The following is a 23,997-nucleotide window of genomic DNA, read 5'->3' on the forward strand; positions in this document are numbered from 1 at the left end:
AAAAAACAACGTATTTTATTCTGAAAGCGTGAAGTTGGGTAACAAAACTGTTTAGAACTGTTTTCATCTTAGTTTGCACGAAAGGCGAGTCTAATCAGCAGAGTTTGTCAATGGCTCCAGCATGGTCTAGCCACACTGGAACGAACCTGCCAGAAGCAAACATGGCAGCTGCGTCGTTCGCGTGTTTGTCGTGCCGTGTAGTGTTCGCCAACGGCGACCTGCATCGGGGGCACTACAAAAGTGATTGGCATCGATACAACTTGAAACGGAAGGTCGCCTCGCTGCCGCCTGTCAGCGCCGAGGAGTTCCAGCAGCGCGTGCTCGCTCACAGGGAAGCCAATGTTGCCGCCGAGGCGCAGGCGGCCGGCACCTATTGCGACGCGTGCGGCAAGCGCTTCGGCACCCCGAAGGCCTTCGACAACCACGTCAACTCGAAGAAGCACCAGGAGGCCGTTGCCAAGGCTCAAACTTCACCCGCTGTCACGCCGACGAAGCAAGCAGACCCATCTTCCCCATCAGGAGACGTTGCCGCTGTAAGCGCAATGCGTTATCGTTGATTAACACTGTAGTCGGCTTGAAGGATGTTCCAAACGCCACTCGCCCCAGAAAGAAACCTGCCGTTGTCTGGCGTCATTAATCGATAGCGCTGGCGTGAGTCGTTAATGTGCGCTTGGAACGAGTGCGTTGTTTCTTTGCGGGTGTCTTTTTCAGCCATGTCGCTGATAAGATTGCTGTGCCATGCGCAAGTAACGTTTATGACGTGCGCGACGCTAACGAATGCTTTTCTCGTATTCACCGGTGGTTCACGCAAAAGGCGGTGCTTTTTCCTATCTTAGTCGCTTCCGCGTGCTAGCGCGTACCTTCAATAGAAAACAGAAGTAAACAAAGTAGTTTGACAGGGCAGAAATATCGAAGGACGGACAGGTAATCGTCGGGAGAATTCTAGCCTAGTGGTATGTTAACCAGGTGATTGCGCTGGGTTTACAGGCTCGTTGTATTGCAGCTCGGCGTTTTTCTGGTCTGCGTTAGTGTCGGCCGACATACGGTATGCATTCGGGACTCTGGAAGTGCAGTTCATTTAGTAGTGGTGTCTCACGTGTCAGTGACACAGAACAGTGGCTTGGAAGAAATAGGAAAGCCTCAGTGGAAAAAAAAAAAAAAAAAAGCTTTTGTGCTCACTTTCAAGGTGTTCCGAACACCTTAGCTTCCATTGGTTTTGATTGGGTGTTGCGCACTTTGTTGGGATGTCCTTTTACCTTACTTGTGTCTCAAAGGAGTGCTGATTTATGTCAATTGGCGCCGCATTCTACACCATATACACTCCTACCTAGATGGGACATAGGTATACAGGCCAGTGGAAGATGGGACAGTAGCAGATAGTGTGCACTTACAGAAATAGTCCCTCAGTGATGGTTGATATCAGCCAACTCATTGACAGTAGATATGTGCCTTAATGACATCCTAGTCGAAATCAAGAAGAAATGGTCAGGGCATGTAGTCTGAAGGCAAGATAACATGGTCATTAAGGCAAACGGACTGGATTTTAAGAGAAGACAAGTGTTGTGGGGGTGGGGAGGAGTAGAAAGTTGGGTGACTTGAGATTAGGACATCTGTGGGGACAAGATGGCCGCTCCTGGCTCAGGACCGGGTTAATTGGAGAGATATGGGAGAGGCCCTGTGCTAATCACTCTGCTGAACAGTATTAGCAGGTATCAACGATTGCTGCAAGAGTGGTTTATTTATTTACTGACAATACCCGCAGCTCCTGAAGGCATTACTGCAGGGGGAAAGAATACGTTGTGTGTGTGTGAGACAGATGTAAGAAAAAGAAGACGAATAATATAATGGCATAACAATGAAAAAAAAAGTAGGGAATGAATAAGCAAATTTATGAAATGCAACAAGAACAAAAATGCCACCGTGCAAGTTGTTAGACATCCGACAACAGAGCCTCAAGCAGCGTTTCACTCTGGCGTTCAGCAGTTTTCTAGGGTAGTTGATTCCCCTCCACCACAGTATGATAGGAAACACTGGAAAGTTTACAATGTCCTAGGTTTCTGCCAGGTGCAGAGTATTGATCAAGGCACTCCAAAATTGTGTCCAGTAGTGGCTAAAATAAGGTTTTCCTATTGTTTAAGAGAGTCAAAGGCACAGTACATTCATCTGCAGCCTTTCCTCATCATGACTTAACAAGGTGATGGTTCATAGCGCATCAAGAACTCGGGGGACAAACACAAGCGCTAACTTCCACTAAGGCTTTATTTGGTGCGCACAGAATTTATACATCGTTTTTTTCATGTATAAATTCTGTGTGCATCAAATAAAGCTTAGTGGAAGTAAGCGCTTGTGTTAGTCCCCCGAGTTCTTGCTGCGCTATGGAACATAACTCATCTTGACATCTCTGGTGGAGTCATAAATTGCAACCTGTTGTGCAGCAGCTCGAATAGTACTCCCTTGCACGTTTCCTTTTTATTTTATTTTTTGACCGCAGCCTTACTTGTTGATTTTCTTACAGGGGCCGAAATTTGAGAGAAGCGAAAGTGGTGGCAGCTGCAGCAGCATGGTTGCCCGCAAGAACGCCAAGAATGCATCCGAGCATGCTCCGCTCGCGCGCCGGATGCCGTGGACGAACAGGGCGCACCACACGCTCGGTGCCATCGATGCCGAGGACAACAGCGATGAGGACGACAGTGACTGGGAGAGCATCGAGGGTGACGTGGATGAAGAGGATGTCGAGGACGAGGAAGAGGCCATGGAGGACGACGCTGAGAGGGTGCCCCCCACCGAGTGCCTGTTCTGTGGGCAGCCGAGCGAGAGCGTGGAGGCCAACGTGGAGCACATGAGCCTGGCGCACTCCTTCTTCATCCCAGACACGGAGTACCTGGTGGACGTTGAGGGCCTGCTCACCTACCTCGGCTACAAGCTGGGTGTCGGAAAGCTCTGCCTGTGGTGCAGCAAGGAGCGGGCGCCCTACCAGACCGTGCAGGCTGCCCGGCAGCACATGCGGGTGAGTCCTCGCTCAACGCCTGCTGCTGGGGTTACTACAGATTACCGCAGCAGATTACTGGTAGTCCGTTAGAATAATGAAGCGGATTCCAGGAGAAGGCGAACATAGTGGGGTACTGCAGCAGATTACCGGTAGTCCGTTAGAATAATGGAGCAGATTCCTGGAGAAGGCGAACATAGTGGGGTACTGCAGCAGATTACCGGTAGTCCGTTAGAATAATGGAGCAGATTCCTGGAGAAGGCGAACATAGTGGGGGTACCGCAGCAGATTACTGGTAGGCCGTTAGAATAATGGAGCAGATTCCAGGAGAAGGCGAACATAGTGGGGGTACCGCAGCAGATTACCGGTAATCCGTTAGAATAATGGAGCAGATTCCAGGAGAAGGCGAACATAGTGGGGGTACCACAGCAGACTACCGGTATTACGTTAGAATAATGGAATGGATTCCAGAAGGTGAACATAGTGGGGGTACCGCAGCAGATTACCCGTAGTCCATTAGAATAGTGGAGCAGATTCCGGGGGAGAAGGTGAACATAGTGGGGATGGATGAGATAGGAGATTAGTGGTCACCATAGCTGGCACAGGATAGGGTTATTTAGAGGTGTACTGGAGAAGACTTGGTCTTCCAGTGACCGTAGTTAGGTTGATGACGGTGATGATGTGAAGGTGAAAAGCAGAAATGCTCTTTCTTGTACCGGGAATTCGGTGCACATCAAGGAAACCCAGGTAACTGGAAATAATCAGGAGCTCCCCACTGTAGGCCACCTCATGGGCTCAGGTATAGGTTTGTATGAAAGAAGTCCGTTCAGAAAAAACGGAGAAGCCCTCAAGGGGCAGGGAAGGAGAGCTGGATTTAGAATTCTCACCTCTTCATTATAACACTTCTAGAATCATTTTCCCATCAGAAACTGAGCGACTCTGACTTGAATAGGTTTCATCAACATTGTTGACCTGTCCACTTGGAGCTTTGCAACCTGAGTGTACGACAGGGTGACAGAGGCGGAAGGAAAAAATCAGCTGCTTAAGACACTCTTAACTAGTTCTTTTAAGATAAAGCCGTGGGTAATAACGCTGTGGGCATACATCCACATTGTTTTAAAGGTATGCCAAAACAAGAACCGTAACAGACAAATCGCAGGAACAGATTTGACGCAGCTTTAAAACAGCATTCTCAGGATTGTATTGTGCACTTGCTCACATACTCTTATTCCTTTTCACTTCAGATTGAAGCCCATCTTCTTTCCGCATGACAGGAAAGACTTTGCTCACATTCTGCTTTGCTCTCTGTGTCTGTTTGGGCTGTGCTTTTCCCACAGTGAAGAGTTTCACTCTGGAAAGGATTTTAACCAAAACCTGGCATTGCACAGAACTTTGTGCATGTCTTTGGAGCCTAATTACACAGGAAAGGCCTATCTGGACAGCACTTGTAGGGCAAACAGATGTCTCTTTATGGTGATAGTGGATCTGGCCGCCTGCGTGACGGTTCACTATCGACAGGTTCATGCACATGTATTGATTATACTCTCATTTGCTTGGCTCGTGCTTCACATATTTGCATTTTGGTAAAGTGTTATGCCCCCATCACATAAGCATATTTAGTGGCACTTTCACAGAGTGCGCTTCCCTTGCATGAATGACACTTTCAGTGCGCGCTGTTACGTGGCAAAAAGAATTTTCATTTGGAAATGATGGCAGTGACGATGGATGTTGTAGTACTCTGTGGAAATTTTTTTTCACTCAAATACTTTAAGAATACAATTTATTACGGATATAATACCCCAAGTTACTTTCCAGGGTTAATGTGAGCATCTGATAACATGTTGTAAACTACGAAGAGCACCATGATACAAGTGAAGAGGTCAATCCAGAATAAGCCTACAATGTAAACACTGCACACAGCGTAACCAGGGAGACTTTGTAGTGGACGGAAGAATGCAAGTGTGTCGCAGTAGGAATATGTTGCATGCGAGTCCATGCTTTCACTGCACTGATGCGGTACCTTCAATTGTATGCCTTTCCAGAATTTGCCTCTTCCCTTCAGGAGCGAGCCGCCACGGTGGCTCAGTGGTTACGGCGCTTGGCTGCTGACTCGAAAGACATGGGTTCGAACCCAGTCACGGTGGCAGAATTTCGATGAAGGAGAAATTCTAGAGGCCCGTGTGCTCTGCGATGTCAGTGCACGTTAAAGAACCCCAGGTGGTCGAAATTTCCGGAGTCCTTCACTGGAAGTCATTGAGTCAATATATGTGAAGAAAGGATAGAAAACTAAGTAATTCTTCTTGTTATAGTTAAAGCATGGCGCCATGTGAAAAGCAGCCCTACTACTGGGAATATTAAATGGTTAAAGAACCACCTCTGTTCGTGGTGGTTGTCTGCTGAATAGGGAGGCCTCATTTCCCGTGGTGACAAGTGGGGAATGTGCTTTTTGTTGCGAAAGCAAAACTACGCGACTAACCGAGCCATTTCGTGGAGCCGAGGAAAGGCCATACTGTGCGTGCGTGAGGAGCAGGGATGTCACACGGTGCACAGCTGGCGCGCCGCCGTCATCACTGCGCAGATGACTCAGAGGTGCCGCTGCCGCGCGCTCTCCATCGCCTCTCTCTCTCTCCTCGTTGGTTTTGCAATCCTCCAGGTTTAACCAGAGTTGAACCACTGCCAATTTCTTGAAAAATAGAAAGTGTATGCTGCTTTGTGAAGCCAAGAGCAGATATCCTTTTTAAAATGCACAGTTATGATTGCTTCTCTCCAGTTTGGTGTCGCATGCTGAACAGTGATGGCTGCCCTCAGTATATGCATACTCATGTGTCTTCATTAGTTACAGCAGTGCACTAGAGTCTAGCTTATATGCTTACAAAAGCAAAACACAAGGATAAACTTTGTGCTCTTGGCCGTCGACCTGTCCGCAGTAGTTTTCATCCTTTTTAAGGCGAGAGCCTTTAATGCCTCATTGTTGTCGACAGAAGGTTGTCAGCAGAGGTGTCACGCTTTTCGGTTGGTAGAAGTGGTTATGACGTCAGAGTGCGTGGATTCCCAGTAATGAGGTCATCCACGGATGCCTGACGCCCCCTTTTGGAGCAGAAGAGAACTAATAACAATAGTTGTCGTCCGCTCCGAAAGGGGGCAGAAGGCGTCCGTGGGTGACCACATTACATACCTCATTACTGCGAACAGAGCCATGGATACAACCGAACTCATCGAAGCAGAGAGAGAGTCATGCTAAAGAAGCAGTAAAAGTGTGTAGTTGTAATGTGTAGTCAAATAAAGCACAGCACAAACAGTCTCGCAGTCAGTGCCAAACAGTGCACCAGGAAAGGCTTTCACCTTGCAGCGCTATAGAGAGCCAAAGTGCCTCCTGAATTTTTTGTTGCCCTCTATCGCAGGACAAGGGCCACTGCAAGATGGCCCAGGACGGAGTGGATGGACTGATGGAGTACTCGGACTTCTATGACTACACGGCCAGCTACCCCGAGGGCGAGGGTGACGACGCCAGCCAGGAGGTGGACCTGGCGGCGGCGGTGCTCGACAGTGATGGCTGGCAGCTGGTGCTGCCCTCTGGGGCTGTCGCAGGACACCGTTCTCTAGCAAGGTCAGCACGCTTGTCAATTCTTTGCCAGCGTGTGTGCGTTACGTTGCATCATCTGCTACTTGCACCTGTGAAAGAAGAAGTCTTTTTTTTAAATTTCAACTGATCGGACACAGCGGGACATGCTGAGAGTGTTCTTTGCACGTGTGTCTAGATTTACAGCTTTGATTTTGACAAGCGAGAAACGGCAAGAGGCAGGACACAGTTTGCCCTGCTTCTCGTGGTTCTTTTGCTAAGATTTGTGTAAATTAGCTCGAGAGCAGACACGAAATTTCCTTAGTGCCATATTTTTTCTTTTGTCTATTAATGGATGTCTGAAAAAGTTAGATGCTGCATTTCCTGGTGCATGTATCCTTTGCATGTAATTCTATGATACTGAAAAGGCACTGCGTACAAAAAATGTCAACAGTGGGAAACTTTGATACGTGCATCCGAAGAGACAGAAGTAGTGCATGCACTACTTCTGTCTCTTCGGATGCAAAAGGACCAACGAGCAGGCAGGCAAAATATGTTGCGAGGTTATGGCGGAAGTAAAAAAAGGCTGCCTCAGATTGACAAAATTGGGCATTCTAATACAGTTGAATCCCGCCACAACGAAATCGGCGGGGCGTACGAAAAATTTCGCTGTCGCGGAATTTCGTTGTCGAGAAATTACAGACGAGTCGGCTGATCCCGGGCTGGCGTTGCATATGTCTCCTCGCCCAACGCCGCCTCTCCTCCTCCTCTTCTCTTCTTGCCCAACGCCGCCTCTCCTCCTCCTCTTCTCTTCTCGCCCAACGCCGCCTCTCCTCCTCCTCTTCTCTTCTCGCCCAACGCCGCCTCTGCTCCTCTTCTTCCCTTCTCGCCCAACGCCGCCTCTCCTCCTCCTATTCTCCGTTCCTTCTTTCACCACCTCCTCTACTTGCCTCCTCCCCTACATCGTTTCGAGCGCCGTCGGGCCTCATCGCATCTGCACCGCTGCGTGCTACCACGGCGCTCTCGCGGGCTTGCTGCCGCCGGCGGCGACATCCTAGGAATTCAGCAGAGCAGACGCGACGAGACCACGCTAAACGGTGCACACACAAAGGAAGAAATGGTGAAGCGGAGTGGGCTTCTTCCTGCACTCTCGCGTTTTCCTTTTTTTTTTTTTTTCTCCGACAGGACACGAAGCTCCGCCCACCGATGGCTCCGCCCACCGGTCCACACAGACTGCCTGAAACGCGCTCGGTGCCTAGCAGACGACGCGGCCACGGAGGACGCGGCCGAAGACGCTAGCAGATGGCATGCGCTGGCGCATTTTACACGCGCTTTCGAGGAGCCCCTCTTCGCTTGGAGGCCGGTAACGCTTACCAGCCAGCACCGCTAGCAAGTGATCATGACGCGCTTTCGTGCTTGACAGGAAACCGCGAGCACCATGACAGCGAGCTACATCAATCGAAGAAGCCCAGCAAAGAGCCAATGAGCGGGGCGTGACGCCACTTCAAAAATCACGTGGGCATCTGGAGAAAAAAAAAAAAAGCACACGAGGGTGTGCGCGAGGAGGATGTGCGATTGAGTGCGCGTACCCCCCCCCCCCCCCCCCTTCCCAACAGTCTGCGATGCAAAAAAATTAACGGCGGGAACGGGAAAGTCGCTCTTCAGCACTCAACTTCTGAAGAAAGACAAGACGGAGGGGCCACTCACCCGCGAAAATTCGCAAAAAAAATTCGTAGAAGCGAACACGTGCTCGCAAAGTACTTCGTTTTTGAGGAAATTTTAATACATTAAGTCCTATGGGGGTTTCACGGGGAATGCAAATTACTTCGTTGTGGCGAAAATTTCGTTGAAGCGGCGTTCGTTGTACCGGGATTCAACTGTATTGACGAAACAAGGATTTGTAATTTTAAAATGGCACCCACGCATGCAGCCCGGCTGAGTAGCGGCAAACTTGAACCGCCAGCGGTTCAGTAGTTTTGGATTCTGGGGCGACTCACGCCTCGGAGGTTACCGGAAGTTTGCTCTCGCAGCCGTTCGCACGGGAAGGCTCCCACCAACGTGGGCAAGGCGGGTAAACGGCCCGCAGTGGTTTTTTCTTTCCGGAACCAATTTAAAAGCGAATTAGCGACTTCTTTTTGCACGACCCACCTTTTGCAGCCGTAGACGCAAGCAACACTCAACACAGCCGCAGCAGTTTTTCTAAGCCTGCCCTGTATACGGGTGCGCCTGTGCAGCAGGAGTGCAAAGTATGGGAGTAGAAGTTCATTTTAAAGTGAATGTGGGTAATAAATTAGGGCTGTGCAAATTGCGCAGGTAAATACGGTATACCAGAGAGAATATAGAGTTATAGCATAGCGAGATCAGCTTCGGTGATCTGCCTCCGCGGGGCTCCACTGTGAGGGCAGCAGAATGCCATGGGGGGCGCCAGAGGGCGCCACGTTCTCATCAGCTGCGTGTGTGCTTGCCGTGTTGGGACCAATCAGCACATATGTACTGGAGTCCTGCGGAAGCGGATCGTGAATTGCGTTATGCTAAAACTCTCGATTGAGCATCGCACAATCCGCTATCACGAACCGGTTCCTCGAGACTCCAGCCCCACAGGACCTGACCTGCCCCTTTAGTAGGCGCATCTGGAATCCTGCGAAAGCGGTTCGCACTCTGCCCAATAGAGAGTTATAGCATAGCGCGATCCGGGGTCGCAGCTCGCCCTGAGGGCGCCAGATGACCGTCAGCACGTACGCAGTGGCAGTGCACGGTAGTGGATCGCGCTATGCTAGAAATCTCGATAATCTCTCTATTTTTAGCCTTGCCCGCGTTGCTACCGTGCACTGTGCCATCACTGTGCATATGCAGATCGCCTTGACGGCACCAGGTGCCTGCCAGCTGTCACACGCCTGTCACATGGCCATCTGTGCATGTGGAATGGTGGCACATGGTAGGCGCTGTGCTAAGTCTGTGATGTCATTCGCTCTTGGTGTTTCATCTGGTCTAGTCAGAGTCTGATGGAGACGCTGCATTGAAGCAACTGAACGATGGTTGTGACATGTAGTTGACCTTTAGTTTGCGTGAGGCACGAGAAAACCTGCAGTATAAAAGCTGGTGCATAGTTTTAATTCACTACAACACTTAAATCAGTGTGCTTCAAGAGCTTGAATAACAACAAGCGACATATCAGCCGCTGTATTTCCGTTTTTTTCATGCCTCGGGTGGCATAAGAGTCAAGTGCACGTCAACCCGCCGCGGAGGCTCAGTGGTTACGGCTCTCGGCTGCTGACCCGAAACACGCGGGTTCGATCCCGGCCGCAGCGGCTGGATTTCGATGAAGGCGAAATTCTAGAGGCTCGTGTGCTGTGTGATGTCGGTGCACGTTAAAGAACCCCAGGTGGTCGAAATTTCCAGAGCCCTTCACTACGGCGTCTCTCATAGCCTGAGTCGCTTTGGGACGTTAAACCCCAATAAACCAAGCTAAACCAATCAAATGCACGTCAAAGCCATCATTCACTTGATGTTCCATGTATATTAATGCCTGACATATCGCTTGATAGAAGAAAAATACGGAAACAAAAATTTGTTGTTTATAGGCCCTGAAAAAATCTGCCGAGCGATCATACGAAGTGTGGCGGCAAACTGTGTCTGTGTGGCACATCTGTGTAGCACATCTGTGTGGCACATCTGTGTGGCACATCTGTGTGGCTCATCTGTGTGGCTCATCTGTGTGGCACATCCGTGTACGTTCAGGTACTACCGGCAGAACCTCCCCGCCGAGGCGTCCAAGTCTCGAGACTCGGCCAAGCGCATCCTGAGCCAGTACCGGGCCCTGGGTTGGACGGGAGCCACATCGCGCGAAGTGGCCCAGCAGAAGGCACGCGACATCCGCTTCATCCAGACGGTGCGCGCCAAGAGGAACATGCAGCTCGGCTGCAAGGCCAACAAGCTGCAGAAGCACTTCCGGCAACAGGTGCTCTTCTGAACGACCTGTCGAGCAAGACGCCTGCACCAGAGACCTGCTGCCAACCCAAGGAGACAGGGCATTCCTGCAGACGAGCTTGTGAATGGACAACTGTTGGAACGCCACTGTGTGCTGGAACATTCTTTGATCCGGCGAATAGTTTTTGGTCGCAGAAAAGGCGTATATTTCAAACCGCCATGACGTGGCCAGAGACTGGTGGTGCTTGGCTTATGTCACTGTCTTCAGTATATGCGACTGCAAACACTGCTTGCTGTGGCCTGACTGTTTTCGAATAATTGTTATCCTGGCTGACTACTACAGTGCACTTGTGGGGAGAAGATGAACACTGGTCATTGCCGTGAAGACATAGTCCATCACCCCTTTGCAGCATTGCTGTTGAAACTGCAGCGAATGAGCACAGTTTTGCAAAGGAGTGCAACTGTTTGTCTAAATGAGGACCTTCGTAAATGGTGTTTGCAGCCGTGTTCACCTTAAATTGGCATGTTTGCAAGTGCGTTGTTTCGAGTTGCACCCCACCTATTCGTTGAAAGTTAGGAAGCAGCATTCAAGCACCTGTTCGTTTTTTTTTTTCCTGTGAGTGAATGTTTTGCTGCACAAAGCTGATGCTCGATTTTAATTGAGACAAATTGTTCACCCACAGTTTCTCTTGATTAGGTATTGTTTTCTGGGCCTTTGAGGCAGGTTCACGCAAGTGATATAATGAAAATGTACAGTTGGTTTGTTTGAAATTAAACTTGGTATTGTTTGCTTCTTATGCCTGCATTCTTCATGTGTATTCTGTTGGCCTTTGTTGGCTTATAAATGGTGTGCGCAAGGTTAGCCGTGTCTGCAAAAAATTGTTGGATAAGCAGTGAAGTTGTGCAGTATGAGCTTGCATCATGGACAGAAATTGTGTCAAGTCTTTCATGGAAAACTGCTGCAGATGTTAAAGGGACAGTGAGGAGAGCTCTATTAATATTTTTTTTATAGCAAAATCCGATAGTTCGGCATTTCATGGCTTTGTTGCCACTTGGCCGGCAGCGAAAGATGCATTTATTTCTAAGAAATTTGGATTCGAAGTTGAAAAGTTTTTCCCGCCGCTCTGATTCAAACTTGGGATTCTCTTATGACGACACAGGACTAAGTGACGTGAAACATGACGTGCACATGACGTGATGCAGACTCCGTGATTTCTGGCGGCCAGCAGTGCGGCCTAGCAGCAGCCGAAAAGAAAGGTACGACCGGCCGCATGTTGAAGGCATCTATCGGCTATTGCGGCCGTCGCTACCATCGCTTCATTTACGTTTGCACTGGCGTTTTGTCAGCGTTACGATGGATCCCGCTCTCGAAGTCGTCAACAAAGTTCTTGCAAATAGACACCTTTAGCATACCGTGTACCTTGTTACCGTTAGCGGAATACCGAGAGCCCGCCTACCGCCGCGGAGCAGGCGTTGATTGGTCCCGATGCTGCAGGCGTGCGCGTAGCTGCCGGGTGCGTGGCGCCGTCTGGCGACGTCAAGGAGATTTGCGCATTCATTGGCTGCGCCTCAGTGATTCGTGGCTTCTCGGGTCCTAGAGTTGCTAGAACCATTGGTTCTAGCAACACTGCTTTGTCCTATGACGTCATCACGCTTGTACTTGCGAGTTTGGCCTGTGGCGGCGATACCTGCATTTTGGTTTTTGCTCTTTTCTATGTTACAAGAGCTTTGTTGTCAGTATGAGTGGCGTTTTTGTAATCAGGAGCTGGTATTCTGTCGATACAAGCCAACTTAAATTTCTCCTCAGTGTCCCTTTAAAGGTAGTCTGAAAATGCTACTGTCGTTTTTCTTGCTATGTAGTTAAGCTGTCTCTTCACTAAAACGGGGCAAGGTGTTGGCACAAATTAAAGGGAAGGTGAAATGGTTTTTTGACAATTCGAGGTTATTTGAGAATTCGAATCTATGAAGCATCTTGGTAATGCGTGCAAAGTAGTTTTGCGCTAGCATTGAAAATGGCGACGTGATCCCCGATTAAAAAGACGATTTTCAGGCTTCTCCTCACTGCGCTGGATAACTGCGGGGAAACTCGTGACGTCAAAACTGGCGGAATTTCAGACGTCCACTGCCTTAGTCTACATGCTGCGTCTTCCGATGCGCCAAGCAATGTTTCGTGAGCTTCTCCTTTGACGGCATTCTTTTTCATCCTTGAAACAACCGCTTCTTCGCTGGAAACTTAGTGCCGCCGTATATGACGTCATGATTGGGGCCTCAGCCTGTCGCTGTGCACTGCAGAGAAGCCTGAACGCCGATGTCCCTTTAGTCGGCGATTAAATCACCATTTCAAATCCTAGCGCAAAAGATATCGCATGCTTTACCTGCAAGTTTCAAGCATTTGGCTCGGCTAAAATCATCGAATTCTAAAAACTCTTCACTTGCCCTTTAAATGATAAAGTGTGTACAGGACTTGCATGAAAATTGTGATGCATGCTAATAGCTAGGGGTTGGACTTTATGGTTTAAACAGGAAATGCCCTTTAAAAGTATGCTGAATTAATTTTACAAAACTCAGTTCTAGCGGGAAAAGGTCAGTATCCTTGGGAAGCAAGGCATAGCAAGGTAGCTTTCGAGGGCGTACAAGTTACTTTTAGAGTTGAAAATACACCTTGTAGCGAAGTCAGGGGCTTGACACTACCACAGAATTGTTGGATAAGCAGTGAAGTTGTGCAGTATGAGGTATTGCTCCACTAGCTTGCATCATCGTCATCATCAGCCTGGCTACGCCCACTGCAAGGCAAAGGCCTCTCCCATGTCTCTCCAGTTAACCCTGTCTTTTACCAGTTGCGGCCACCGTATCCCCGCAAACTTCTTAATCTCATCCGCCCACCTAACTTTGTGCCATCCTCTGCTACGTTTGCCTTCTCTTCGAATCCACTCCGTTACCCTTAAGGACCAGCGGCAAGGGCGTCCGCAGAATTTTTTGCAGGGGGGGGCCCCATTGGTTGTTGGCGCCGGAGGGGGGGGGGGGGGGCATGTTCGTAGCAAAAAGCCACTATTTGCGGTATGAATTTATTTATTTATATATAAATAAAAAATAAGTGAAATACACACATGAAATAAAAATTACAAACAGCAAATTAAAGTGTGGCTAGGAGAGATACATTGCAGTTTATCAACGAAGAAACAATTAAAATTAATAAAAAGTCCAAAAATATACTGTCACTTCGTGGAGAAGAGTGCTCAGTATTGCTGCATACGGGTTCTCGACTCACCCGGATTGATGACCAGCACACAGCACAATATGGTCACAAACACGCAACTACAGTCACTCAGTCAGTCTTCCTTGAACAGCAACTGTAGACTCCACGGATTTTTCTGGGCGAATTGCGTGATTACACGGGTGATAAATTCATTTCTGTGCTTCATTACACGCTCTCTGTGCACACTCGTCACACACATTGATTGGAAAAACGGTTGAACGCGCACGTTGAAAACAAAAGATGTCTATACATACAACGAAAACTTATTTACAAGATAAATGCACGCTCGCAGCTTCATACACCTCGCTCCATCTTGCTCGCGCATCCGCACAGTCGAGCAACCGCACGCACACTGCTCGCCGCTCGTAGTTTTCTCGTCCACTGTCTTGGTTGTTCTCAGCTTCGTTGACAAACGGCCACTAAAAACACCGAAGCACAAATACAGAGGCGCGCACACGTGCAAGGGCTTACTTCCGTGCGACTTCCAAGGGGAAGGGACACTCGCCACTCCGGTAGGAAAATTTGTTTTGTGTGTTTTTATGGGGTTCAGAGCCCCAAAACGACTCAGGTTATGAGGAACGGAGTAGTACAGAGCTCCGGATAATGTCGACCACCTGGGTCTCTTTACCGGGCACTGACCTCGCACAGTACACGGGCGCTGTTGTCATTTGAGGCCCAGCCAGAGGTGACAGGCGAGCCAGGCAGGCGCCATCGGGCTGCGTTGACCAAAGGCGCTGGTTTTCGGAGAAGACGCAAGGGACGCTGGTGTGGGGGCGCCTCTGGAGACTGCGTCGCCGTGAACAAAAGATGCTAATCTCCTTTGCCGAAGATTCTGATAGCGGCGCTTCTACCGCACTGCGCTCTCCCGTGGATCGGAGGCACAGCGAGCGGCGGCGGCGCCAACTGATCGCCCGCTTGCCCATGAGCAGCCCGACAAAGCGGGGGTGGACACGGCTGATTTGTCTTTCCCTCCTGAAGAATTCATCGGTGGCCGGCATAACGAAGGCGAAAACAAGATGCACTGTGCACTGTCTGCCTCCGTGTCGCTATCTGTCTAGAGATCAAAGAAACAGGCACCCATTTCAAGACGGCTTGAAACACATGCTCGCCGGTGCCGCTGTATGTCTGCAACAGGTCGGCCTTCAACAGAGCTAACGATGGCGTGGTTTGAAAACGGCATAAAGACGCGTGCCCGGACGCGGCATTTCGCAGATGTGACCCAAAGCGTGGAAGCGGAGCTGCTTTTACCCTTTTGGCTGAGCCCACCACGGCCCCTGGCGTGCGGCCATCACTCACGGTTCGAGGGAGTGATTTTCCAGGGGGGTGCAGCCGCCCCCCCTTGCCCCCCCCTCCGGACGCCCATGACCAGCGGTTATCTTGCCTTCGCATTACATGCCCTGCCCAAGACCACTTCCTCTTGATTTCGACTAGGATGTCATTAACCCGCGTTTGTTCCCTCACCCACTCCGTTGCTTCCTATCTGTTAACGTTACACCTATCATTTTTCTTTCCATAGCTCGCTGCATTGTCCTTAACTTAAGCTGAACCCTCTTTGTTAGTCCCCACGTTTCTGCCCCATAGGTGAGTACCGGTAGGATACAGCTGTTGTATACTTTTCTCTTGAGGGATATTGGCAAACTGCCATTCATGATCTGAGAGAACCTGCCATATGCGCTCCACTCCATTCTTATTCTTCTAGTTATTTCCCTCTCATGATCCCGATCTGTGGTCACTACCTGCCCTAAGTAGACATATTCTCTTACTACTTCCAGCACCTCGCTACCAATTGCGAACTGCTGTTCCTTTACCTGGTTGTTGAACGCTACTTTGGTTTTCTGCATGTTAATTTTTAGCCCCACCGTTCTGCTTTGCCTGTCTAACTCAATCATCGCTAGCTTGCATGCCTCTGCAGATCTGGAAGCACCACCTCCTGGCTGCCTTCTATCGCTGGTTGTTCACTACCATCACCTGCTTAAAGCAGTTAAGCAGGTTAATCAGCTGCCTGTAGGATACTGACACGAAACCATGCGTGGGTGTTACGAAAAAATGCTACTGCGACGATTGAGCACCAGTTCCATCGCTGCCATCAACACGCAGACCACGTGATGTCCCGCCCTTGTGCTCAACCATAGCCTCCTCTATTTTTTCTGTGCCTGGTCAAAGGCTGCTGAAGCGCCGTCTGACTCCGCCGTGTTTCTCCGCGGGGCGGCGCTGCCAGCCCAGGATGGATGGGCGTGCGCGTAGTTGCGGCCGGCTGCATGGGCTTCGGCGGCCGCGGAATAAATGTGGCCTTTGCCTACTCCACAAACGACCAACTCGTCCTAAGACATTACCAAAAGTATATAAAAGCAAACATTCGGCAACACAAAAACGACGTCCGCAACTATGCAAGAAAGCGCGCAGTCCTCTAACCGAACATTCCTAAGATACACAATCAACATCGACGAAACCAGCACACTCAGAGCCGGAACAAGTTAGCAAAAACGCGCCTAATCCTTGTGCACTGAAATGCGCAGCAACCCGGAATAAAGCGGCGCTAAAAACAGATTTCGAATTAGCTGAATGAAGCCCGGCCGGTGACAGAAGCAGACGGCCTGCACAAGGCGCCGAAGAAAAACAACAACACAAGCGCTTGTGATGACGACAAAATCAAGCGTTGAATGCGTCAAATACCTCATTGCTAAATAGGGGTTCAAGTTTGTTCTGACCAGAAAGTTTTCTTCGGACCCCATAGAGTCGTTTTTTGGCTGGTTAAGGCGGTCTGCAGGAAGCAATGATCAGACAGATGCTAGAGCGGTACTCGCTGGCGTAGAGAAGGCCGTAAAAACTGGGTTAGTGTCTGCTTCCCAACACAGCAACGTAATAGAAACGGAAAGGCAAGCACTTGGAGCACTGAACAGTGCACAGAAACTTGCAGTCACCCAGCGCGCGGACGACTTTCCACCGGAGGCGAAAAGTCTCCTTGAAGACCTTCTCAGGATCGACACAGAAAACGTTGCTGCCAGCGCCAGACACTGCAGCACTTGCGATGTTAGGAGGTTATTTGGCTCGCGTCGTTCAAGAAAAAATTGATTGCAGCAGCTCATCTGCGCCCATCTGCGCCTCATCTGCGCCCAGTGACAGTTTGATCCGTCTTCAGGACAGAGGAGGCCTCCTTTATCCTTCAACGCAGTTTTTGTATATTCTGTACGCCCTCAAGAGCTACGTCGAGGTGTTGCTCAACAAAAGACGGTTCTTATCAAAACCCTGCAAGCTGCAGTCAACAATGCAGTTGAGGCTCTTGCAGAACATGGAGCACTGAAATGTGAGCTTGCGTCCAATGACCACCACAGCCAGCTTCTGAAACTCATCTGCGGAAAGTTTTTCCGTCCTGTTTTTGCGAACTATGCCTTATCGGTGACGGACAGGAACGATGTTATGAAACCGCTGACATCAAAGCCTCTATCTAGAAAGATTTTGAAGTTGTGAAAACATTTTTGCATGTATGTTTTATTCTATATACGACAGTAAAATTTTTTCCATTCACTCATCGCTCACAAAAATGCTTCCTTAATGTTTCTGCTTATATATTGGGTCAGATACGACCTATGCTAAGAATACGTGTTTTGTACAAAGAGGCACAGTAACAATTACCGTCGATATAGCTGTAAACTTAGGCATTCATCTCGGTACTGGAGCAACGTTCGATATGTATGCCCGGCCGCCGATTTCATATTTTCCTTGATGAGCAGCTTTTACTAAAGTACATGTGCACATGGCTTAACAAAAACAATTTAGCACTTTAACGATCGTGTCCGCACATCAATCTTACTAAACGGAGAGTAGTATACACAGTAGCAGAATTGCGCGCCGTCTTTTACGCTGCGTGTAACTCCTGCCGCGTCGTCTGCTCCATCCTGGGCTGCGCGCGCCACTCGTCGGCAGCTTCGCGTACTAGCACGAACGGCGCCTAACAACGGCGTTTCCCGCGATTGAGCGGGCATGAAAAAAATAGAGGAGGCTATGGCTCAACCCAAGACGACAGCCCATCGATAACATGTCAACTTAGTTCTTAGAAGTTTGGTTTATTGGTTAATTGGGGTTTAACGTCCCAAAGCAACTCAGAAGAAAATGAAAATTTGCAGCAAGGCAAAGACAGCACTTGCAGAAGTTTTGTTTTATTGTTCTGGTGTGGGAAAGCAAGGTGAGTCAAAGTGGGTGACACTGCACAGAGTCTGCCTGCCAGTGCATGCACTCGGGTTAGGATCTAAAGGCTGTGTTAAGGCGGAGGCTTCGGCAATTTGGTACATCATATGTAAGTTTTACTTACATCTAAAGGCTGCTCATCCCTTGGCATCGGGGCACTTGGACAACTGCTCTATTTTTGAGAAGATGCCATAATTTCAACTTTGCTACACATTGGCGCACAAACTTTTGTGTATGTGTGCCAAACGAACAGCTTTCGGCCGTTTTCCTGGGCACAGTTCACGGGAAACGAGCTCTCGGATACATTTGATGCACAGAAGCTGGCAGCAGGCCCATCCTAGACTTACAGATGGCATAATTCTGAATGCACTGAACTGCTTCACCGCCAGCGCCCTTTCTACTGCTGTTCTAACGATTTGTGATTGTGCGGTGCTGCTCTCGTGCACAGTCCATCATGTTGTGACAGCTCGCGAAGTTTTCTCAGGGCGAAAGATGCGCTTCGAAACAAAGTAAGAGCTGTTGGTAGTTGATTGGTTGTTGGTAGTTGTTGGTTGATTAGGCAGCAATGTTTAAATCAGTTAAACTAGCAGGAACGACAGTAAACATACGTGTACGCATGCGTGTACGCCTGGTTTCTAAATCAAGCTGCAGCGGCTGCAGCTTTCAGCCATATGACAACAAGGTAGAAGCTTTGCCTATGCCGATGCACGCATTAATTGTGCGCTCTACTGTGTTAGGCAGTAATAAATCGCGATATCAAATGTAAATTGGAAACACCTTCGAATTCTTCTTAAAAAGGGTTAAATACATTTAACTCAGCGCTTGCCAACATCCGCCTCGGTAGCGCAGTAGGCAGCGCGTCAGTCTCATAATCTGAAGGTCGTGAGTTCGATCCTCACCCGGGGCAGGCGGAGGAATTTTTTTTTTTTTACCCTTTAAAATTACAATAAACGTGTCGTAGTAATAAATGTCTTAACATTTGTAAGAACCTCTGCTTACAAAGGGCCGGCACTAGTCTGCAGAGGGCAGTTTACCCATCCTGTTCAGTCCCCGACATCTATCCGTGTTGCTTCAGGCTGCTTTGATTATGCACCAGCATATCTTCCGCTTTAGCTGCACTACACTACAGTGGTAGCTGGCACGAGTCATCAAACTGCCCAAATATTTCAAATTTTTAATTTCATCGATTATATTATATATTATCCACACATTTTTCAGTAGCCAGTAGTGAACTTCGTTTTGTGGAAATGCTAATATTTGAAGAGAAAAAAAAAAGAGAAAAAAAGGAACATTTTTGCGCACAGCTCAATTTCGCAACTTTGCAATGACGTAAGAATCGAGATATTAAAGCCATGATGAATGTATTTTAATTGCTTGCTAAAAGTACAGGTGAGAAATAACATGACAGGCGTATTTCCCCCGTTGTGAGGAAGTTATCCTGGAAAAAAAAATTCGAAAATGGCACAATTAAGGATCAAGTGAGGCTATTTTCAGGAATTTCTTTCCCCGCAAATATTGAGCACGTCCTGAAATTTGCAGAATAGATAAGCGAGTGTATGCCGACTTTCACTGTTTTATAATTTAGGCGAATGCAAGAAACAGTGATGTAGTAGTACTTTTTCAAAAGTCAAAGAAAAAAACGTCCCATCCCCACTTTTTCTTAAAGGAAGCCTTATGTAACAAGACTCCAGAAGCAGGCAAAGAATATGGACTAACATGTTTCATAATATATTGTTTCCAACAATGTTACCATAACTCGAACCTATCGCTTCTCGAGCATTGACAGCGCCTAAATGTAGGGGCGAAAGCAGCAAACACCTTCCGCTGCTCTAAATTTCCCCCATATCCCAAGACTGAGTGCTCTTCCGTCAGAAGAGAGTGTACCTAATTACATTTATACAGACAAACACGTACGGAATTGCTCCATACCCAGCAAACCACAAACCTCCCATAGATGTCCAGATTAAGTCTGAACGTTTATGTATACCAAAGCAAAATCTCTCAGACGTCTTATCTACCAACCTTTTTTCGTGAAAAAGCTGGAGACTTACCCACGACATTATATCTGCCTTAACCTAGACTCCTCGTATATATTACTTGTCACGTCCTGGGTATGTAAGTGAGATATATAGTTTAAGAATTCCATATTTTTCAATCGTTCGATATTTCGTGTTGCCTTACTGCATTTAAAGTTGGAAATCGCTGTTGACTACAAATTGGAGGCATGACCAGCGCTGCCTGTGTTTTTGTGTTTCTTCGTGCTCGCTTCACGGCGACATTATCCTACCTAGAAAAAGAAAAATACAGGCAGTAGTAAAGACAAATCGGAATGCACACGCATCAGGTTTCTGACTCAACTGTACGCAGTTGGTTTGAGATGTCAGGATTCGCATTGTTATTTCATTACTATTCTTACATTCAATTTATACCCTGTGCTACAGCCTGTAAGCTATCTCAACCACACTCAAAAGTGATGACACACTAAAAAACTTTTTTTTTTGTTATTTAGCAGCCAGGACTACATAATAACCATTTTTTGTGATTAAGCATCTTTTATTCAACTTATCCAACTATTTAAAGTGCAAAAATTGGTTCAGTTCAATTTTCGGGTTATTTTTTCTCAAAAATGTGTTAAATCTGCTAATCGCGCTAGCAATGATAACTAACTATTGGAATGTTGAACTGAGGAAAGCTTAGGCATTTGTGTAACTGAATGTGTGACCTCAAATTTCTTGAGAATAAACTTCTTGAGTCCCGCTTTTTATCATCATGTCAGCACTGTAATCATGTCCATTGTAGGCCAAAAATTTCTCCAATTAACCCTGTGCCAGCGGCGGCCCCCTTATCCCAGCAAACTTCCGAACCTTATCTGCCCACCTGCCCTGATCCTCTCTGCTGTGCTTGCATTCTCTCTGAATCCAGCCCGTTACCCTACTGATAACTGGTTATCTTGCCTTCATGCTACATGCGCAGCCCATATGCCTGTTCTGTGCCGCGGACAGGCGACGGCGGGGAAAGCGCGGTGAATTGTCTACGCCGCCATCGCGTTGTAGTTCGTATCGTATTTTATCAATAATAGCAAAAACTGCGCATGTCGATTGCAGCTGTGAAAAAAGTAATATGCTACAATTTAAAAATTATTAACTTATTTTTCGTGCCACAGCAAGCCTGCTACTAAGTACAAAAAAGAGACGATACAAAATATGTGTCAGTTTCGCACACTCTGCACGAGGCTAGGCTCAGCCATGGCGGCAGTGGTCACGGCGTGTGCGATTTCTCATCGTGTTCCGTGGGAACATTGTGTTTGAAGAACCTCGACACAGAATTAATTATTTCCTTATTATTGCTGGCGAGATTGCTCAACAGTTCTTTCCTTGATGGAGCTGAAGGAAGACAGTTTGCTTGCTTTTACTACTCGGCGAAGTGGACCCGTCAGTAAGAATTAGGACTACAAGTCGTTTTCACCGGCTGGAATCGTAACCTTTCCTGGTGCGTACTCAGTCTCAGTTTACTCATTGAAGTGTATTTTATGCTATTTTTACGTTTGTAATGAAAAAATTCTAACGCATTTATCGGCACGTTATATTTTTACGCTCACTCGTTTGGCTGTTTTGCCAAACTCGCTGTGTATTTAAACAAAGGCTGGTGATGTATGCAACTGGCCTCTACTACCGAAATGTGGGCATGCGTTCGGATGGTGTGCCGAAGTGCGTGTGCAAGCACACTCCGCTCAGCACGACTGCCTTTTAGTGCCTCAAGGGCAACCTTTGACGCTTCATAGACTTGCGTCGGTAAAAGTGGCGTAAATTACTGGGTTTGTTTGTTGTGGTTGCTGTGCTATTTTCTTGTCACCTATAAAAGTGAACAATTATGCTTTCTTTTGCAGCAACCCTGACTTATTGGGCTCGGCAGAAGAGTATTGATGCCACCGCAGCTGTAAACCTGACGATTATGCTCAACGAGAAGATTCAGTGAAAGCGCCGAGCGCATTAAAACACTGACGCGCTCGGAAGTCATCTGCAGTATTTCGGGCTCCCGTGATGGCCATGTACTCGCTTACTCAACTGTATTTGAGCTAGCTGAAGTGATTGGACGTCCCGACGACTCCATAGGGAAGTCTGTGGCTGGGATGCAGTAGGTCTCCGTTCCATCTGGAATTGTAACAGGTGTCACTTGCATCTCGTATTGCAGCTGTTTCCAGTCGCAACTGGTTTAAGGAACAAATTTCCAGTTGCAACAACTGGAAATGTGTCCCTTAAAACTGTTGGACTGGAACCAGTTAGAAATTTTCACCTGGGTATCGATCTATGTATAGTCATGTTCTCTTTATATAGACGTCTAGACTACGTAGACTGGGCGTGGTTACATGCTCACAAATATCTGATAAATGTCAAGCGTGATGTCTGCAGTACGTACTTACAACGTGAACTTGACCCCAATTTTCATGTTGTAGGTACGTAGATTTTTCGTAAAGGGTACTAAAATGGATGTCTAATGGAGGTGTCAATGTCCAGCGTAAATATCTCGCTGATGTCTATGTGACGTTTTATGGTTTACTGGGTATATTGCTTCCTTCATTGTTTGTTTATGAAGGTCTGCCTTTGTTGGTTCACCGAGATTTCCGAGCACTTTTCCGATTCGAAAAAAGTAGCACTATGGACATACCCATCCTCTGGCGGAGTCTGGTCATTTTGAGTCGCCTCCTGTGAGTCGTGAGTCAAAGATAAAAAGTAAGAACGTTGTGTGGAGTTCAATGCCCCGAAGCTGCATGGGGGCTATCACGGTGCAGCGTGGGCTTCATATTTGTTTTTACAAACCGTGGTTCTGCATCTCGGGCGCGTGCGGCGGCGCAGTGGAGGGCTCGAGGTTAGTTAAAACAACCTGTGGCTGTTTAACGTGCAAAACAACTCGCCCAGTACACGAGTTTATTTTTATTTTACCATCAAAATGAGGCTGCACCAGTCAGGATTTGGTCTCGCGACCTCTGGTTCGGTGCCCAAAGACACTTGGCTGCTGCAGCAGGTAAACGGGGAAACGTGACAGAGGCAAAGGGGAAAAGCAGGATTTTCCTCCCTGAAATGGCTTGCTAGTATATGCAGGCTAGCGAACGTTAAATACCAAGATATAGACTTCTGGTAAGCAACAGCACGTGTTGATTTGTTAGATGTCCTTTCTCTGGAGTAATTCCTTTAATTACTTTAATCTTTGGCGGCCGCGGCGGCGGAATTTCTTTGGAGGAGAAATTCTAGAGGCCCGCGTACTGTGCGATGTCAGTGCACGTTGAAGAACCCCAGGTGGTCGAAATTTCCGGAGCCTTGACTACGGTGTCCGTCATAGCCTGAGTCGCTTTGGGACGTTAAAACCCCATAAACCAAACCAAACCAATATTTGGCGTGGGGCATTCGAACAAACAGCTGTTTATTAAAACAGCACTTTTGACACATCCTTCACATGCCGGCCTTCCTTTCAGGAATTTCGGTTGCAACACCAGTTTGAAACAAAGAAAGGTTTTGTGCACAGGTGGGCAACAAACTTTATAATTTTTTTTAGTAAATGGAGAAAAGATAGGGCTGTATATGCGAGAATTTTCTCACTTATTTGTTGACAAAGGAAGTGTCTCACCTATTCAATACAATGTGAAACGTGTGAACGTACAAGATCATTTCGCTTTTCATGATATTAGTGGTTTTCTGTCTGCAGACTTGGTTGGCAATCACTTATTCCTCACAGGTTAAGAGGTCAACATTTAATTTGCAGAGCGCCAGATTGGCTGTATGCTCCTTCAATTAATTTTGGCAGCAGTGAAATATTAAAGCACAAGTAAGCTAAACTGGGCTAGTCGGAGCAATTGCATCTTCGAAAAACGTAGCGCGAAACACAAGACACAGGTAAGGTGAAGACAGGCGCTCGTGAAGGCGCTCGTGTCCTGTCTTCACCTTACCTGTGTCTTGTGTTTCGCGCTACGTTTTTCGAAGATGAAATATTAAAGCACCGATAAGACATGGGCATTGACAAAAAAATGAACAGCCATTTCACTCTGAAAATGCTCAAAAGACGTTTGTCACCGTGAAACCTAAAAGAGAC

The 23,997-nt window shown here is 47.8% G+C and overlaps 1 protein-coding gene and 1 non-coding gene across 2 annotated transcripts; both read left to right on the forward strand.

Annotated features, from left to right (window-relative positions):
- The first annotated feature begins 95 nt into the window (after positions 1–95).
- LOC149334115 (cytoplasmic 60S subunit biogenesis factor ZNF622) lies at positions 96–11,269 on the forward strand. Its single transcript, XM_089555028.1, has 4 exons — positions 96–533; positions 2,516–3,007; positions 6,388–6,593; positions 10,284–11,269. The coding sequence occupies exons 1-4, from the start codon at positions 111–113 to the stop codon at positions 10,513–10,515; spliced, it is 1,353 nt and encodes a 450-aa protein (XP_089411154.1). The 5' UTR covers positions 96–110; the 3' UTR covers positions 10,516–11,269.
- Positions 11,270–18,747: 7,478 nt separating this feature from the next.
- TRNAM-CAU (transfer RNA methionine (anticodon CAU)) lies at positions 18,748–18,820 on the forward strand. The gene has a single exon. It is a non-coding gene; the product is annotated as a tRNA-Met (tRNA).
- Positions 18,821–23,997: the final 5,177 nt, after the last annotated feature.

Source organism: Amblyomma mixtum, chromosome 8, assembly GCF_055824585.1.
Source record: "Amblyomma mixtum isolate Tamu chromosome 8, ASM5582458v1, whole genome shotgun sequence".
In the NCBI taxonomy this organism is placed as follows: domain Eukaryota; kingdom Metazoa; phylum Arthropoda; class Arachnida; order Ixodida; family Ixodidae; genus Amblyomma; species Amblyomma mixtum.